Source organism: Apaloderma vittatum, unplaced genomic scaffold (genome assembly GCF_000703405.1).
Source record: "Apaloderma vittatum isolate BGI_N311 unplaced genomic scaffold, ASM70340v1 scaffold8693, whole genome shotgun sequence".
In the NCBI taxonomy this organism is placed as follows: domain Eukaryota; kingdom Metazoa; phylum Chordata; class Aves; order Trogoniformes; family Trogonidae; genus Apaloderma; species Apaloderma vittatum.
This window is the reverse complement of record NW_009709761.1, coordinates 1-18383: the sequence shown is the minus strand read 5'-3', so window position 1 is coordinate 18383 and position 18383 is coordinate 1. Positions and strand designations below refer to the sequence as shown.

Sequence of the window (18383 nt, the reverse complement as noted above, 5' to 3'; positions counted from 1 at the left end):
ATGTGTCTCATCAAATTAAAGTTGGAATTGACAAATGCACCAGGAGATACTGGAATAGAAACATGCTTTTCTTCAAAAATTATATTGACCCATCACCTCTCTTGTATTTCTGCCCGGTTTAAACAAAGTTCTAGGTAAGAAGTAAGGGTAATTGATATAATAAAAAAAACCCCAATGACATTTACTGAGATGTACACAAAAGACATAAGACAACTTTCATTTTAAACTGATGTAGCAAAGGACAAAAGATAGTCTCCCTTCAACACACTGAAGGAATCACTAGTAGTTTGTGTAAACTTTTCTGTATTGGAGCTCTTGTTGAATTTAAAAAAACCTTTCATAAGGACTAAAGCTATAAATCTCTGTGATTTATAGGAAACGGTAAGTCCCTATAAACACTAATACTTTATTTTATTGGTGAACAGATTGTTATTGATGCTCCCTGAGATTTTGTCATCTCAGAAGCCAGAAAAGAAATTTTTCCTTTTGAGAATCTTTAGTCTTGATGATATTTTTCCAATGTTCAAAGCTTTCAAAAAGAGGGGAGCAATAGCATTTTTTGTATTTCTGTGCTAGAGGGAAATACCTACACTTTGCCCTTTATGTATGCCTTGAGATACGTTGAGCTTGATGAAAAGGTAAATTCTGTTTCTAGGAAAAAACTCCTCTCTTTTTACTATCTGAACTGGATCCTTACCAAAGACGGAAAATGACAGATACATGTTAATTCTAAATAAACATTGACATTTAAATTGCAGAAAAAAATGTCATTCTCAGAAAAAAAGAAAACGGGTAGATTTGATAACCAGTTGATTCCTAGCATGTTGCTGGAAAGCCAGATGTATTTGTAACATTTGCTTTTTCATTTGAAATACTGGGGAAAGCCAATGCAAAAATGTTGCTGTCTAGGTGTTTCCTGAAGATCAGTAGCGAAGTTCTGTAACTGTGTAGGAGGAAAGTCCAGCTATTTATCATTTCTAATGCTTTGCTAGAAACAAGGTGGGCTGATGGAAATTTCTCTGTCTCTGCATAGCTTTGGAGGAATACGGGACGCAAGAAGAGTCCTTTCTGAAATATCTTCTTATCTGCCTAGAAGCATGTTTCCTTGATAAAGTAGCCTTAAAGCACTTGCTGAAAGGCAAAGTTGAGAGGCGAAAAAAAGCCTGGCATGAAGAAAGTAACATTTTTTTCAAGCAATAAGAAATACCAAAATAAAACATTTTTTTCTGAGTATATCAGTCTAATAAAAGATACTACTTTCCTACAAACCTTGCCTCTAGCATAAAACATTCACACTGATCTGCTCTCTGAGGATACAGAATTTAAGGAGGTTCTTCAGCAATATTCCTTGTATAGAGAATATACTCCAGAAGTCAGGATGGATATATTAAATGGTATTCTGAAATACAACGGCGGAAGGATTTCTGAGAGAAGGTCAGGATTAAGCTGTTTGCTGTGAGAGGCCATTTATGTTACTAGGTAAGATCAGAACTTGTTTCAAAGCATCTGATGAAATTATGTTAAGGCAGTTTGTACAGATGGGCATTGGGGACTGAGCTGCAAGGTGGAGCTCTAAAGCAGGGCAAACATAGTATAGAAAAGCTAGCAAAAGACCTGGGAGTTAAGGCCAATGAGAAATTCAAAATTCTAAGCAGGACTTTTGGAGAACTCTAAGCATCCATTTTACACATACCAGTTGGAAAATGAGAGAAAGGTAAGTACAACTGTGTTCTGTTGAGCTGTCAAAGTCAAAAAGAAAGTTAAAGTGTGATATAGGGTATTACTGATTATTTGACTAGAAAAGAGGCAGAGAAATTTCAAAATGCAATACTTTTTAGAAGACCTCCGTAGTACAGTGAATCAATCAAAGGTGGTTATTTATAGCACATTTTAAAACACCTAGCAAGGGAAAAGTGAATACTGACCTGGATAGAGGAAGAAAAGTGTAGCACAGTAAAAGCTAAAACAGCATGGTGCAGATCATCCTATTTACTACTTAATGATTTGAAAATAGCTTTCTAAAGAAGCTTCAGGAGCTGCTCATACTTACTCTGACAGGTGCTAAATATGCTTACTACAATACATACAGATTCCTCACTCCAGGTGTGTGAAAAACAAGAAAGAAAAAAGTACACTTCAGCACAGACATATGTAAGAGGCTGATGCCTGTGGACTTAGATGTCCACTTGAGTCCTGCTTCCAGCTGCTTTTTGGAATGGAAACAGAGTGGTAGTAATCAATCAGGTTTGTTTCTCCCAGGTCTCCAAGAAGTGCAGGGCTACTTGTTTAGCCTGTACAAAATAATTCCATACGAGCTGAAAGGAAAGGAGCGACTTCACCAGAAGACAAGGCAAGGAATGGACAATGTGGTGGTCCAGCAGCAGCAGAGCCTCATTAGCAGTTTTAAGTTTTGCTGATCTTAACCAATAATGCTGCATTTTTTACAAAAAAAAAATGTAGAAATGTTAGGCTCAGGAGACTGAATTGACCTTCTTTATTAGATTAAATCAAAGCAGCTGGTTACCTGGTGTAACATAACTCTTGTTTTCAGAAAAAAGATGATGTGATATATGAAAATGCCTTCAAACCAAATAGCTGCCTTCTTAAACATGCTTTTGATATCTTACCTTATCTGCTCACAGTGCTCATTTTCTAGGCATATCTTAGCTGCATTGGCTAATACGTTAAAATATAATCATTCTTACTGGCTAAAAATTCACTTTCACCAACCTGATGCCAGTGCTTATTATCATGTCATGTCATTATCAATGTGTTGCAGTAGGGCAGATAGTCCGTTTAGGAGATGCTTTTAGGACTGGATGTAGAACGTATTGCCAGTCTATTGTGGCACTGTCACAGCTGATTCTGTGCTAGCACATGAACAAAGAGGTTTATGTTCTCTGCAGTTACCAGCCTGATGCTTTTCAGTGAGCAATAAAGGGAAGTGCCAAACCTCACAGTGGGAGATAAAGTTTTCCGTTGATGTGCGTTAGATTTAGGCAGCTTCTACATTCTTTTAACAAAATAATTTTTTTTAAATGTAACCATAAACAGAGTCAGTATTAATCTCCAGAATATGAACATCTTATTTTATGACTGAGTGCTTGCTTGATTCTTTTTTCCATCGCAGAATGGAAGTGCAGTCATATACAGGCATATTTGCCTGTCTAGTGGAACTATCCTGAACTCAGTCAACAAGGGCTGTACAGCACAGAATGTTTAATTGTCAGATGTTAATGCCACACCACATATACACATTCATGTAGCATGAAAGAAATGGTCTGGATTAGAAAGGTGTAAAACAGAAGTTCCCATTTCCTTGTCAGTATTCCACAGATTTGCACATGCATTGGAATGTGCTTCCTCTGGGTTCTGTAAATGGCCTTCAAAAATGAGAGGTTCCCACTTTATCTACAGTGACCCCGAGAAACCTTTATTTTTATCAGAAATCTGCTGTATCTAGTAATGGTGAGTCACAGGAACAATTTTATTCTTTCAGAGTCCTGTCTTGGTTGGTTAGGAATTAAATATTCTCATTTAGCATTAAAAGAAATCTCTAAAGCCTCAATCATACTTGAAGCAAGCAAAGTAATCCTTAGAAAGCAATGCTTTTTGAAAGCAGTTTTGATCATCAGCTTGATTTGCAGTTCAAAGGAACCCATTTGTGCAAAGAAATGAAAATAATGTAGCAGCTTTATTCAATAGTTCTGCAATAGTCATTAACATTTTCTTGACTTGAAAACAATTTTGTATTTTTTTTCTATTTATTCTAGCAACTGTTTTTCTGGAGTTTTGGAAAAGAAGGCGAGCAGTAATTGCCTATGACTGGGACTTGATAGACTGGGAAGAAGAGGAGGTTTGTATAAAATATGTACTCAATCTTTAATACAAAAAGATTTGGTTAAAAATGTAAGCATGTTTTTCTTTTTGATTTATTTTCAATTTGTTCTTCAAATCTTCATAAACTAGGAAATAAGCACTGTTTTCTTCTCAGATGTTTCCTCTGTAATGTGAAGAAACCTTCCTCAGGCCAAACTATCCTCTCTTTTTACACATTTGTAAATGTAAATTAATTTCATCGTATCAGTGGCTGTCACTGTGGGAGATTTCAGGAAAAAAAAATGCACTTTGAGGGGAGATAATCAAATTTGGGGTTGAATCCAGGGAAATTCTCAACAGCCCTGAGTTCCAAGAATTCTGGCAAATGAGCCAGATAGCTGCTAAGAGTATTGATGGAGAGAAAGCCTTGTGAAGCTTGGGTGCTGGTTATCTAAGTATACAGTGCTAGAGAGAGACTGACGGAGATGAACTGTCTCAAAGAACTTCATTCATCCTCTGTTAGCAGAGGAAATCCCCCTAGAGATGAAACTAAACAGCAAAAAATAGCCTTAGTCTTTTCCTGTGGTAGTTAGCGGAAGGAAACAGCATTTTGTTGGGACTGAGAGTTGAGGTCTAAGTGGAACTAGAAGGTTTTGTTATACAGGAGAAAAGCAAGATTCAGTGGGTGTGGCAGAAAAAGTGCTCCTCGGATGGGATTTGGCCATAGAGGTGTCCACCGAGTCTGCCGTCCTTCCTCTCCAGAGACTGTCCTGAAGCTCTTGGAGGGACTGTAAGAAACTGCTGTAGTGGCCTCAATGCAATTCAACTTCTATAATGTTACCTCTCTGGAAGAATTTCTTTTTCATTAATCTCTCCAGTGCAGAAACAGACTTCTGAGTTACAGGGTTTTTGTCTCTACAAGGCAATGTAGTTCAATGAGGCCATGAAATGGTACAATTGCTCACTTGCTGATAGGATTTGGTTTTAAATGCTTAATGACTGAGAAAATAATCCAAGAACATAAAATGAAATAACTTATACAACTGGAAATTGGTTTCTGTATAGCAACGGGAACATCATTATTTGTGCACAAATGCGGTCAGTTCTTGGTGCTGCTTCAGGACTATTGTCTTATATTTTGAAAATACTCTAATGCTGATTTAACTCTTCAGAGCTTAGCAGCCTGCTCTTGCCAAGGCTGACGGGCCACAGAGAGCCTGCACAGATATTCCTGCCTCAGGTCGGGATTGAACTGCAGTGATCACGCCCCCTCATGGCTAGTTGCAAAAAAGTCACTGCTGGTGCTGGCAGCTAAGGCAAAAACCAGATGTACCAAATTGCAGTTTCCAAGTCAGGATTATATCTCAGTGTCCCCAGAATGAGAAGGAGTTCTTAAACTAACAAAATGCACAGGTGAGTACAGTATGAGGCCCTTTTCACTCTCTGCTTTTTAAGTTTTTTGGAACAGTATTACCATTCCTATGCAATTAATCCTTTAGCTGGAATAAACACTGACCAGACAGAATAGAGTGGAGTTGCTACAATTTTCCTCTCAGAAAGCCTGAAAGAGCTTCCAGTATTTGAAACTATCCTCACAGAAATATAATGTGTTAATTTTATGACATCTATCAAATAATGTTATTTTTTATAAGAGATGCTTACATTCCACCAGCAGATTATTTCAGTTTGGCCTGCAGGATGACATATGTACGTTGGTAATTTTCAGAGGACACCTGCTCCCTGCTAATGGTCAGCTGGTCTTTTATTCTTACACCAGTTTTTTTTCCAATAAGATCTATCAACAGGACCTCAGTCAGGTGCCCTGGGGCAGTGGTGAGTGTACCAGCTCCAGAGTTATTCATTGCACCTTCTTACAGTTCCAAACAGAGTTCTGTAAGTCTCTACAGCAGGAGGTAGCAGTCTTTTCAGAAGCAGTGTGCCAGATGGTACCCTTCTCTCTCAAATTAGAAGTTAAAGATTCCAACTGGAACTCAACTGGCTGCTTCTCAAAGATTTATGTGACCAGTCGTCAGAGCATCAGTATCTCATTGGCATCTGAGGAATCAGTTCTTCTCTGTTCTGCATTCAGTGGGATCCTAAGAGTGTGAGTTGATTGCATCCCAGAGGTGTCCTCTCTGAAGGTGCTACATCTGCCAATGCTTGTATCTGTTGCAGAACTCAAGCATGTCTTTGCTTTAAGGTCAGCTTTATGGACAATTTCCTCCTCTTCTTGAGTAGTGAACGCTGCACTTGGCGCTTGACCCATTGGCACTGGGGTCTTTGCAGGACTTTGCCTCTGAGATACGCACAATTTGGAAGAAGATGTCTCTGGTTAAAAACCATTGGAGATCATTTCCCTGTTCAAAATTCACCTCTTCACCTCGCCATTGCCTTCAGCTGCAAGCAGGATGACCTGCAAACCACAGGCTTTGCAAGGACACTTACTTCTGGCGGTGCTATGACTGTCCCAGTGATCAAGATTCAGATTTTCAGTCTTTCACAAATCCCTTTTCTATATCTGGGCTATGGAGGACAATATATCCTTGGACTAGGAAGGATAGGACTCCTGCAAGAATACACCTGTTGAAGGACTCAAAAGCCTCCTGAAAGCAAAGAATGTATTTCACAAAAAGATTTAGAGCAAGTCTTCTAGTGCACAAACATCTCGCCTGTGGCAGTGTACATTAATCCATATTTGACACTGCAGAAATAAGTATGGTTTCTCCTGTGAGTGAAGAATTGGAATGATCCATGTCTGAGAAGCAAAAAGAAAGGAGAATGGTCCAGTTTATGTAGACTGAAAAAAAACTAATCCTGTGGAGTGTGATCATGAAGTTGTACAATTCAGTGAGAATTTTGTCTCCGTGAGGTGAAAATTTTACTCCTGAAATTGCTGCTTTCTAAAAAATAGCTGCTACTTAAATTTCCTCTGTACATTCCATTCAGTTATCACTGGACAAAATCAGCTTATTTCTTTTATTAGCTATTTCAAAGAAATCAATTAAAGAGTTCTAATTACCATTTTAAGTCACAAGCGTTTGTTAATGAACATTGTTATTTGTATTAGCATATCTGCCATGTCTAGCTTTTACTTGCTTTACTTTTCATGGTCAAATTGAAGAATAAGTTTTTGAAATAGGGAATTTATTAATTCTAACCAAAAAGAGATTGGGAAAAAAAAAACGGTTGTAAGTCTTCTTATCACTTCATTGTTACTTTTCTGTTCTAAATGAAGAGACAATGAAATGAAACAATGAAGACTATGGGAAGGAGAGTTAAATTTTGTTCCCATATTTAACCTCATGAATTCCTCACAACTTTGGATTTTCATCTGAGGCAGGCACGCAGCAGCTCCAGCAGTGTCCAGGCTGAATGTGCTCTGGCTCTTTCAACCCTGCATATCCAGATTTCCTTTTCATGTAGATGAGCTGCAAGGTGGGAGACATGGAGAGTAACTGAGTCTTGGTTGGGTGTGCAACAGGAAACCAACTGCAGAGAATTACTGCCTGGCACTCTCAGCTGAAATATGGCTTCTGTTTCTATTTGCAGCATACTTTTTTTCTTTTTCTTCAGTGTCACTTTCTTGATATAACTAATCTCAGCCAGATACAGTACTGTTTACTTCCTTCCCCAAGCTACACTCAGCATCGCTGAGCAATGTTATACAGGCACGAATGTTCATGCCAGAGTTTCAGGGTTTCTGTGGAGATGTATCTCTAAACATACCATTGATATTATCTGAATTGACCGGAGATCATAGGAGATACCTAGATTCATGGACATGTGGATATGACAAGGACTTCTCTATAGTGCAGACTGTAAAAGATGATCAAGCCTTGGCTTAGAGACAGATACAGAGAAGAAAGGGTTTCTTGTATATGACTCAGTAAGTCAGCTGGCAGAGCCCTTGCACAACCTACAGGGTGGAATTCTCAAGCGCTCTTCTTCAATGCTATCACACTCTGTCCTTTTGCATGTCCCTGGGCACACAGGAATACTTCTTCTATCGTTTCTCTTGCTAGATTATGGTCTTCAGCCTTCAGCCCTGGTGTGGTAGGAACAGTTAGAGCAACGTTTACTTATTAGGGAGCAGTGGAGGGGAAAGGGATCTGGGGATCCTGGTGGATAGCAGGATGACTATGAGCCAGCACTGTGCCCTTGTGGCGAGGAAGGCCAATGGCATCCTGGGGTGTATTAGAAGGGGAGTGGTTAGTAGGTCACGAGAGGTTCTCCTTCCTCTCTACTCTGCCCTGGTGAGACCACATCTGGAATATTGCATCCAGTTCTGGGCCCCTCAGTTTAAGAAGGATAAGGAACTGCTGGAGAGAGTCCAGCATAGAGCAACCAAGATGATTAAGGGAGTGGAGCATCTCCCTTATGAGGAAAGGCTGAGGGAGCTGGGTCTCTTTAGTTTGGAGAAGAGGAGACTGAGGGGTGGCCTAATTAACGTTTATAAATATGTAAGGGATGAGTGTCACGAGGATGGAGCAAGGCTCTTCTTGGTGGCAACCGATGGTAGGACGAGGGGTAATGGGTTTAAACTGGAACACAAGAGGTTCCACCTAAATTTGAGAATAAACTTCTTCTCAGTAAGGGTGACAGAGCACTGGCACAGGCTGCCCAGGGAGGTGGTGGAGTCTCCTTCTCTGGAGACATTCAAAGCCCTCCTGGATGCCTTCCTGTGTAACATCGTCTAGGTGTTCCTGCTCCAGCGGGGGGGCTGGACTAGATGATCTTTCGAGGTCCCTTCCAGTCCCTAACATTCTGTGATTGTGTGTGATTCTGTGATTCTGTAACGTAGAAGAGCAACGTGTTACCCTACCTCCACAAAAACAGGCTTGCTCTTTGTGTACAGCTAATGCAGGGCTTGTTCCCTCAAGCACTTAATTAGCTACACGGGCATTGCAGCTCAGCATATATGCCGCTTAATTTTTTTTAACACAGTGTTAGCAGGTTGCTGCTTGAATTTGGAAATTAACTGTATTGAAAAAGTACCTTCAAAATTTGAGAATGAGAATGTGATGACTTTTCTTTTTTTTCCCCACACGGGGATTTTATTAAAGGGATATAGGATTTTAGGATAGCTTAATTTTATTCCCATGCTAAAGACTTGTATGAGCAGTTAGCATTCACCTATTTCAATGCAGTCATTTAAGGCTCAGGCATTTACAACTTGCACTCAGTCGAAGTTCAATTAAATGCAGTTGAACTGCTGGAAGTGACAAAAATGGGTAAGAAAGGTTCTGGGTTGTTACAAAGAAATGCACAGCAGAGGCCTGGTGGAAAGGCTGCAAAGACAGTCCATAGCTGCCTTTGTGCTCCCTTGTAGCCAGCTGTACCATGGGCCAGTTCTCCAGTATGCCTCACAACATCGTAAAGATTAATTTAATATATATAGACTGCCAGCAGCTGTGAGAGTTCTTTCTTCCCAGCCTGGTGCTTTCTCTCATCTCTGACAGCATCCCCAACATCAGAATCGAGTGAGGTGGCACAGGACAAGCAGCTGTTGGTGAACCTCCCAGATGGCAGAGCAGTGGGGTAGCCCTACTGCAGCTGAAAACCATGAGGTCTTACCCGAACTGAGGGTGAGCCCTGTCTTATGACAAGGCTGTAAATGGATATAACTAAGTGTCTCTACAAGAAATCCCTAGGTTTCAGGGTTTTATGGCAAAGCAGACTTGGTGTTTCTGCTGCTGAAAGCTGTTCTTGCTAATATTATTGTCTAAGTTAGGAAAGAATTAAGTAATATTAGATGTCATGGCTCTTTCTTCAAATGCCGAGAAACTTTTCCTGATAATAGGAAGGTAGCCAATTACCTAGCAAACAGCAATTGAGTTTGGCAAAAGGAGGAGGTTGATTGGTTGATTGGTTTGTTTGTTGGTTGGTTGGTTTGTTTGTTTATTTGTTTGTTTTCTTTGTTGTAGAATTCCAGTGTCAATAGGATAATAGCAGGCTGGAAAGCTCTGTAATATCAACCTTAAAATGATTTGCTTTACAGTGATACAGTTTGAAAAAGTATTGTTTAGATAAGTAGCTAATTGGAAAGTTTACTAAATACTTCCACTATGATTTTATGGGTACAGCGTTTTATTCTAGTTCTCCTGCTTTTATAGTAGCTGTGCCAGCTGCTGAATTCAAAGATGTAATTCTCAATAACAGTGATCTGATAAATGGTCTGAAGTTTCCTACAGAATCTTTCCTAGCTGTACTGCATGTCTCTCTGTTCTTTAGGAGGAAATACGTCCGCAGTTTGAAGCCAAGTACTCCAAGAAAGAACGAATGAACCCCATATCCGGGAAGCCAGAGCCTTATCAAGCATTTGCAGATAAATGCAGCAGACTCATTGTTTCTGCATCTGGAATATTTTTTATGGTTTGAGAACTTTTATTTATTTACCAGTTGAAAAAATACATAACATTCTCTCTGCTGAGAGAGTATGGAGGTACTGGATATGACTGCTTGAAAGTGAAATAAGCTCTAGAATGTTTACTGCAATATGAAAATCTGTACATAGCAAATCACCTGAGTTTCTGTAAAGTCCTACACTAGTTTACTCTTTACCAAATCTCACAGATAGTTAAGTCTTTCCTCCAAGGCTATACACATAACATTATAAGTAGCAACACACATGTCAGGATAGTGACATTTTCACATTTAGGCACCAACATTCAGCTGACTGAATTAGCTCACTGATTTCCTTGCCTTCCCTGTGTAGATAGCACAGAGTGATGGGGAAAGATGCAATGGAAGAGGCAGTCATTCTTTGTAAACTCTACAGAAAACCTAGCTAAGGTGCCTAGAGTGCTTAATGATGTTAACACGTCGTAATTTTTCAATGTGTTAGGGAGGTAAGGAAAGAGGATTCATATTCCTAATGAAATTGAAATGGAGAAGCCAATGTTCCTTGTCTAAAATGAGGCATTTCTCCCCTTTCCAAAGTGCAAAATTAAATGCAGCAGCAAAATCTCTTCTAACAGAGAGCTGCATGCATTTCTGCTGAAATGCCCCCATCCTCTAACTTCATTGAAGCTCTCATTTGCTGTTATTCCCACGACAACAACAATGGTAGAGCTGGTCTTGAAAACACAGCCAGCATCAACTCAGACCCTCATGGAATTTCCTAGGGCTTTTCCAGGAGGTTAGAAAATTATATATGTGTATAACTTCAGGAGCTATGGAGAGACAGGTTGGTGAGCTAGCTCAGCAGCTTTGTGTTTGAATGAGATGGAAAGGAACAGGACAGAGGGCTTCTAAGAAACTGATGGCTTCAAACCTGTCCAAAGCAATCTTGGACAAGAAAGGCAAGAATGTTATTGAAAAGAACTGTGTTGTGGTATGTCAGAGACAGAGATACACAGAGAAACACTGGGCACAAGGTGCCAACATACTGTCTGACTCAGCCCTTGAAGACAATTATGTCTGCTCGGGACTGCAGTCTGTGCTGAAAATTGATTCTATGCTCGCAACATTTTGCATATTTTCCCTACTTCATTTTCTTCTTGGAAGGGGACAATTTTCATTCCCTACCTTTGGCAAATGCAGCCGTTTATCTTCTTAACCTAGTGACAGATCTTGTTCAAAGTGCCAGAGAGAGTAGCCTTGTTCTGAATTGCATGCACCACAAATTGTCCCCATAACAGTCCTTGAAGAAGGTCAAGGATTGTTTTTACTGAAGATATTTTTTTTTATTACTGGCATAGCATGGCCTCCCAATGAGTTAGAAAAACTCTGAATTTTCCCCCATTTAGGTAAAAATAGTCCTTAAAAATTATAGCTTTAATCACAGGAAGTGTACACTTACAAAAACTTCAAGTTAGAGCAGTTTTCAAAATTTCACCGCATTGACTCTCACCGTGCAGTTACTCATACAGCTTAAATCAGGTTAGTGGTTCCCTGTTGACAAAGGAAAGTGGTCCTTATTCCTATGAATACTATGCAGGGTATCCAGAGGCAATCCTTCACATTCACACACACTTTCCTTTTTCTTCTGCACTGAGGTCATGTCAATCAACTTGGTAACTAATAAAATATGAAAGCAGCTTGATTAGTATTCAGTGCTTTCAAAATTATTTTGCCCATTCAATTAGTTTAAATATATTTCAATTTTGATAAGGTTAAAGTTGTCTATGAATAACCTTGGAATACACCTGTCTTTTGCAAATAGTGGTCTACCTTCTACTGAAGAAACTCTCTTCATCTAGTAAGGTGGCTAACGGGTAGTGTGTCGGAGTTTTTATGAGATGAGTCACACATGTTAATTTCAAACTGTTTGTCCTTTAGGTGGCTTGCTAATCTGTGACACAAATTAGTCACGATGGTAACCAGTTGTCATTTAGCACTCAATTGTTGAATATCGAACATCAAGTGGTTTAGCAGCCCAGCTCAGCTGCACGGCTTTCACATTATAACAGTCACATTTGCTGAAAGTCTCTTCAGAAAAGAAATTACCAGGGCAAATGAATTTGTTACTTTCCCTAGATAGAGTTTTTCCACAAGTGTAGCAAGGAACACCCTGCTAGGACACCTTGCCTGTTGAGGCAGTGCTTACAAATGGAGATGCTTTTTTTCCTGTTTGACATTCATCAAAGCACAAAATCTGTCCCCACGAAGCTGGGACATTAGCTTGAGGCTACCCTTTCCACATCATGGAACATGCACGCAAAGAAAATTTCTGATTCCCAGAGCTGGCAACACTTTTTCCAATATCAATGCTAAGGAAGAAGTACACTTTCAAGAAAATTATTAAAACTGAAGATTATGTTAATAATATTTCAAAGATATTTTGCATTATGGAAAGTAAAAAGGACTTCACAATAAGAAAAATACTCCTGTTGAAACCTTTATCTAAAATCAAAATGAATCAAAAGTTTTTCATTTAATTGTTTTAGTTTTCAGTATTTCAGGGAGAAGTTAACTCCTGTTCTATTGAAAGTTTTCAGATTCTTCTCTGATTTTTTCTTCCTTTAGATCTGTGTGGTGATTGCTGCTGTTTTTGGCATTGTTATTTACCGTGTTGTGACTGTCAGCACTTTTGCTGCCTTTAAGTGGGCTTTAATCAGGAATAACTCTCAGGTTGCAACTACAGGGACTGCAGTGTGCATCAACTTTTGCATCATCATGCTACTGAATGTGGTGAGTAAAACTAACACAGCCAAAGTTATACCCCAGCCATCAGGTCTACAGACCACCAAATGTTTTCAATTCCTTTTCAGAATTGAGTGTCTTACAAAGGCAGTCATGACATTATGGTTTATGGATGTCACTATGTAAAGTACAATTACAAACCCAAAACATCATGTAATGATGAGCCACCTATGGCATTTGCCAGGGTACACCAGAGACATGGCCTGGGGGCATTCTAGGGGGCCTGGCTGGGATCAGGTTATTGTTGTCAACTGGTTTGGAACTAGACTTGAGGCAAAGACAAAAATGGAATTTCTATGTGGCAACATCCCCAGAAAGACAGTATGTCATAGATTAGCTGGGGAATGAGTTTCATCCTTCCATTGAGATGCAGGTATTTCCCTAATATTGCTGTGACAGCAATGTGTCTTCTTCTAGTTGTCTTTGGAAAGAGGTCAATGGACTTTTACTGTCAGGTTTTTACCAACTGACCTTATAAGAACGCATTATAAGGGGGAGGAGGGATCAACCTACAGTTGAGAGTGTGGAGTGTCTCTACCCACTCAGCAGCAGCATCTGCAAAAACATGTCAGGCTTTGCTTCTGGTGATTTGCTGGCTTAGTTCCTAGGGGAATTATGAGATGTTACATCAAGCCTGCACATTTCCAAATGCTGGCTTGGAGACTACTTTCTTTCCTGTACAATACCCAAGTATTTCCATCACCTAAAAAATTATTTTAACAGCCCCTCATTTACACAGCAGGGAATTCCAAGAATTTTTGCTGCAGTACTCCACTTTTGCTTTTGACATAGGCAGGACTAGGTTGGTGACTAGGACAGTCTATCAGGAATTGAGTTTTCTATATATTCCCTAAGGTGGGACTATAGGCTGAGAAAGGGCAAAAGGCAAAAGTGGAAGCTGCTACTCTGTGAATTTGTACTGAGGGCTCTTCTTTTATGTTATTTTTTATTTATTGTTTGTTATCTGCAGCTTTTGGGGGTTTTCTTTCATCCACTCAGAGCACACAATAAGCACAGAAGAAATAAAAGGAAAGCTATATATATCTATGTCAGTATAACATCCATTTCCAAGCTCTCAGTATAAGTCAATGTATATGCATTGAAACAGCAATAAAGACATACTGCACAAACAAAATTATTCGGTTCTCAAAGAGTTTTACAGCTTAGAGCAATTTTTCAAATAATGGAAGATGGCTTGAAGGTGCCTTTTGAGAAACTTTATTTCCTATAACAGATCAAATAAGCAGAGCACTGCAAAGATGGATTTCTTAAGCGTCATTACCATGCAATAAACACCACAGCCTTAGATCTGGATATAGCTCACGGAAGCAAAAGATCCCCAAAATATGAAACTATAGGAGCTTTTCAAAAGAAAGACTTAATATAATCCCTCACTTCCTGTAATTGATTACTGAAGTTTCCTGAAGGACAGTAGTGGCTTTTTTTTTTTTTGAGGAAAAAAAATATCCCCAAGAATAATTCAAGTAGTTGAATCCTCTACAAACTGTGACTCAAGAAAAGTAGCAGGAGAGCAAGCAAAGATACTGCAATAAAACCAGAATGGACAAAGATGTTGGTAACAGTTTCCTGCCAGGAAACCTGGGAAGCCGCCAGTGATTCTGATAGTTGTTGACAACTTCAAAACAGCAGGGAAAGGTCTAGACCACAAGTAACTTCTAGACTGGATGCTCTGAGAGCTAGGTACATACATTGACACATCTGCTGTGACAAAACGAAATGCCCTTCAAACATGTCTTTCAGATTATCCTGCAGCCTGACCTGGGAGCAATCATTAGCTTTACCTAGGTTAATAAACCTGTTAATTCTAATGATATCGCCCATAGAAAATATGAAGACAGAATGGAATATGATTCTAAACAAGGCCCCTTAGGGCTAGTAGTGCAGTAATAGATCATTAGATCCAAATATTGTTAAGAGAATCCATAAGAGACTCATACTCTTCCAGGAGGAATAGCAACAAAGTACAGTTTTGATACCCCTTTCTGCAAAGCAGTGCTCATTTGTAAAACAGCACACTCCCTGCTGGGATCAGGATATAAACCACATAGACATTTAAGACTTTTACAGTTGCCCTTCAGAGATGCTTTTAAATCTGGAAGAAACCAACTTTTTCATTACTTGAAACAAAACTGTTTTCTCCAAAGGCAGCAAAAAGCTGTTCTAAGCAAGAAATGTTTGTTAACATGGATGAGAGAATCCAGAACGACTTCAGTTCTTAAGCAGGCAGTTTAATCTGTAAATTGTACATAACTCAATTTAAGCAAGGGTTTATAAGGATAACTGCAAATGAAAAGAAACATTGCTACTGTGCACCTTAGGAGTAAGTACTTGAGCCTGCAGTACGAGGAGCTTTTTATTCCTGTAGGCATCTGTGACAGTTAAGGACATTTAGCATTTTGTGAGGACAGGCTCCAGACTCGTTTAAAGCAAAGAGAAATCATTGTATTAATTTACACTGACGCTGATGATGGTGATGAGGCACTTAATAGATTCAAAACCCCTTTGCAAATACTAATTGTGAAAACCCTCCAAGTTGTTTTTTGTCACCTTCATGATTCTTCCAGCAGTCTTCCAGAGAGTTTGAGCATGGTATCTGCTAAGCACAGGAAGTACCACTTAGGATTTAGAACAATATCGCTGACTCACAGTAAGAAATGTGCCTGGTGGTGGGGTTTACTAAAGACTTTCTGTCTCCCCAGTGTCTTTCTTTTCACCAAAAAAATCTCAAACTAAACCAAAAAGTGCAAAATACCCACCACACCAGAGCATGCTCTTACTAGGGTGATTTTTTTGTGAGATAAATGTTCGGTAAGTATCTAAAACAAAAATCCCAGTTGTGCTATTGTTCTGCTTCATGTTTTTGGAAAAGTTATCTCACCCTTTTTCACCATGTATGTAAAGGAGGGATAATGACAGCACTTTTTTCTCCATATGTTGTGGATGAGAAGAGCTGAGTGTAAACTTCAAAAATATTACTGTTCCTTGTTTGATTATAACATTAATGTATTATTACTATATAGTTTTATTGTTATCATTATCGGAACATCACAGAGACCATTTGGATGTCAGATTTGACATGTAAGAGCAGTTACTCTACCCATAAAGCAATTCTGTATTTTTGAGCTTGTCACATATCTAAGAGGTTATTTCTTCTGTGTTACAGCTATATGAAAAGGTTGCTCTTTTCCTGACAAATTTAGGTAAGCAATTTTAAATACAAAACTGAATGATGTTGTACTGATTTTGGTCCTTATACCCTGCAACTGCTAGTTACAGTTAAGAAATATATGACTTTGAAGTTTGTAGTTTGCACAGGCTATGCCCTTTTACTCCCTGTGACACTCTGGGCACCGAAAGATATGGTCTAGAGACCTTTAAGCCTGATTACTTTCTGCCAGGTTATCATCAAGGTAGGTCTGCTCCTGGCAGCCTGTGCTGAAAGCACTTGTATGAAAACTCAGTGGGTCAGGCTGTTCTGATCATGCTCAGGCTGTTTTGTGGTTTTCACTCTGTTGGCCTCAGTAGCTGATTTGGTTTGAATGATCTTTATCAGTGTAATAAGCTCAGAGTAGGGCTGGCAGAAAAGCTACATTCAAGATGTCCTTCTTCAGCATTTACATGACCTTTTTCAGAGCTCATGTCCGTGCTCCTCCAGAGCATTGCCGTTGTCTCTGACAGGCACGTGAGCAAAGCTGCAGCTGCAGCAGCCTTGTCAAAGTCAAACTTGTCCTTCCCACAGACTGGCATCAAATATCCATGATTTCTTCCTGCTTAGCTAATGGATCTCTTGATAGACATTTCCAAATCACCAACACAGTTGTTAATTTATGATCTGGTTTATGGTTTTGTTGATGAATCTATATGAAATTTCCTCATGGGTAGGGCAGCTCTAATTGATTAATCGTTGTTTCTGTATTTCCAGTACTTTACTGAAGGCTCCTTTGGAAGTAGTATATGAGTACTACTGTTATGATCCATTATGAATCACCATTAGTACTTCCACTTCTCCTCTGATTACTCCTGTTCACAGCAATGATTGACTAATAAGCTTGTGCCACCTGGAAGAGAGTTCCAGGACACACACCAGGCACTGGTGTGGTGACACAGAAGTTGTTTTGTTAACTCCTGTCTTGATATTCCTTTAGATGGAGGTTAGGGGCCTACCTGAAGGAAAGAATATGTCTTTCCTCTTTCCTATTCGCCTTCGCTCACCCACTGCAAAATATTTTTTCTCAGTCTTCTGTGATGAGTTCCCTTGGACAAGGAATGGAAGTCATGCTGTGGGACTCCGCTGATAGCTGTGTAGAGTCCTTAGGTGCCAACATGGTGGGCAAATCCTTGAAACAGAATTACAAAGAATATTTACTCCAAAAAGGCACTTGCATAGCTTGTAGTGAGATTTTCTGGCAATGTTATTAAATTAGGTTGCAGAAAAGGAAACAGAGCCTGTAAAACACACGGAATCCTGGAGGGATGTTTAATATACACATTATCTCCACCACTTTCTCACAGTCTGCTGGGAATATTAATCTCCAGATACCAGAAGAGATTTCTAAGTCTTTACAAGCTCACTTGCTGCGTGCTGCTCTTGGATACAATTTCTTCTGTCAGCTTGTATTTTGAAATCAACAGGCTAATTTACAAATCCATTGCCAACTCTGACAGGTGTGTGCAGCCTTTGTGCCAAGGGAAATTGCTGATCTGATTAAACCTCTGAAACTGTGCTCTCTTTCTCCACAGAGCAACCTCGTACTGAATCCGAGTGGGAGAACAGCTTCACTTTGAAAATGTTTCTTTTTCAGTTTGTCAATCTGAACAGCTCTACCTTTTATATAGCATTCTTCCTTGGAAGGTAGGATTGATGTCTGCTCCCTCATATGTGTGAAAAGAAGTAGAGACAAGAAATGAAAGTGTCTGTAATGAATCAAAATGGCACTGTTTTATTACACATCTCAAAATGCAAATATCACACTAGTAAAGCAGGACAGATCACAGTTTTATTTTCCTTTCAAAATCCCAGAAACAGGTGTAATTTTCATTTCCTAGAACGATGTTGGCTCAGTGCTGACTTTTAACAATTTCATTACTGGAAACAATACTACACATGCAGGTTTCTACACTCTGTCTTTATGTATGTAATTTGACCAGTTAAGTAAATAACCATGTCTGTTTCTTTTGGAATGGAACGGAACGGAACGGAACGGAACAGAACAGAACAGAACAGAACAGAACAGAATAGAATAGAATAGAATAGAATAGAATAGTTCCATTGGAAGGGACCTACAGTTCAACTGCTTGAATACTTTGCTGTTTCTGCTATATTATTTGGACTGTTAAGAGTGAATGATGAGCTATCAGTTGGGTGGATTTTTCCCACAGAAAATTATATATAAATATAT

At 39.3% G+C, this 18383-nt stretch overlaps 1 protein-coding gene across 1 annotated transcript in view; it reads left to right on the top strand.

Moving 5' to 3' along the window:
* Positions 1–17836, top strand: part of LOC104272134 (anoctamin-4-like) — a gene marked incomplete at both ends in the record, with an annotated part of 111809 nt that extends 93973 nt beyond the window's left edge. Inside the window, 5 exons of the mRNA XM_009867044.1 lie at positions 3774–3856; positions 10051–10191; positions 12787–12951; positions 16148–16184; positions 17725–17836. Of these exons, the coding sequence (XP_009865346.1) occupies positions 3774–3856; positions 10051–10191; positions 12787–12951; positions 16148–16184; positions 17725–17836 (538 nt within the window). The remainder of the gene's footprint in view (positions 1–3773; positions 3857–10050; positions 10192–12786; positions 12952–16147; positions 16185–17724) is intronic.
* Between the last annotated feature and the right edge of the window lie 547 nt (positions 17837–18383).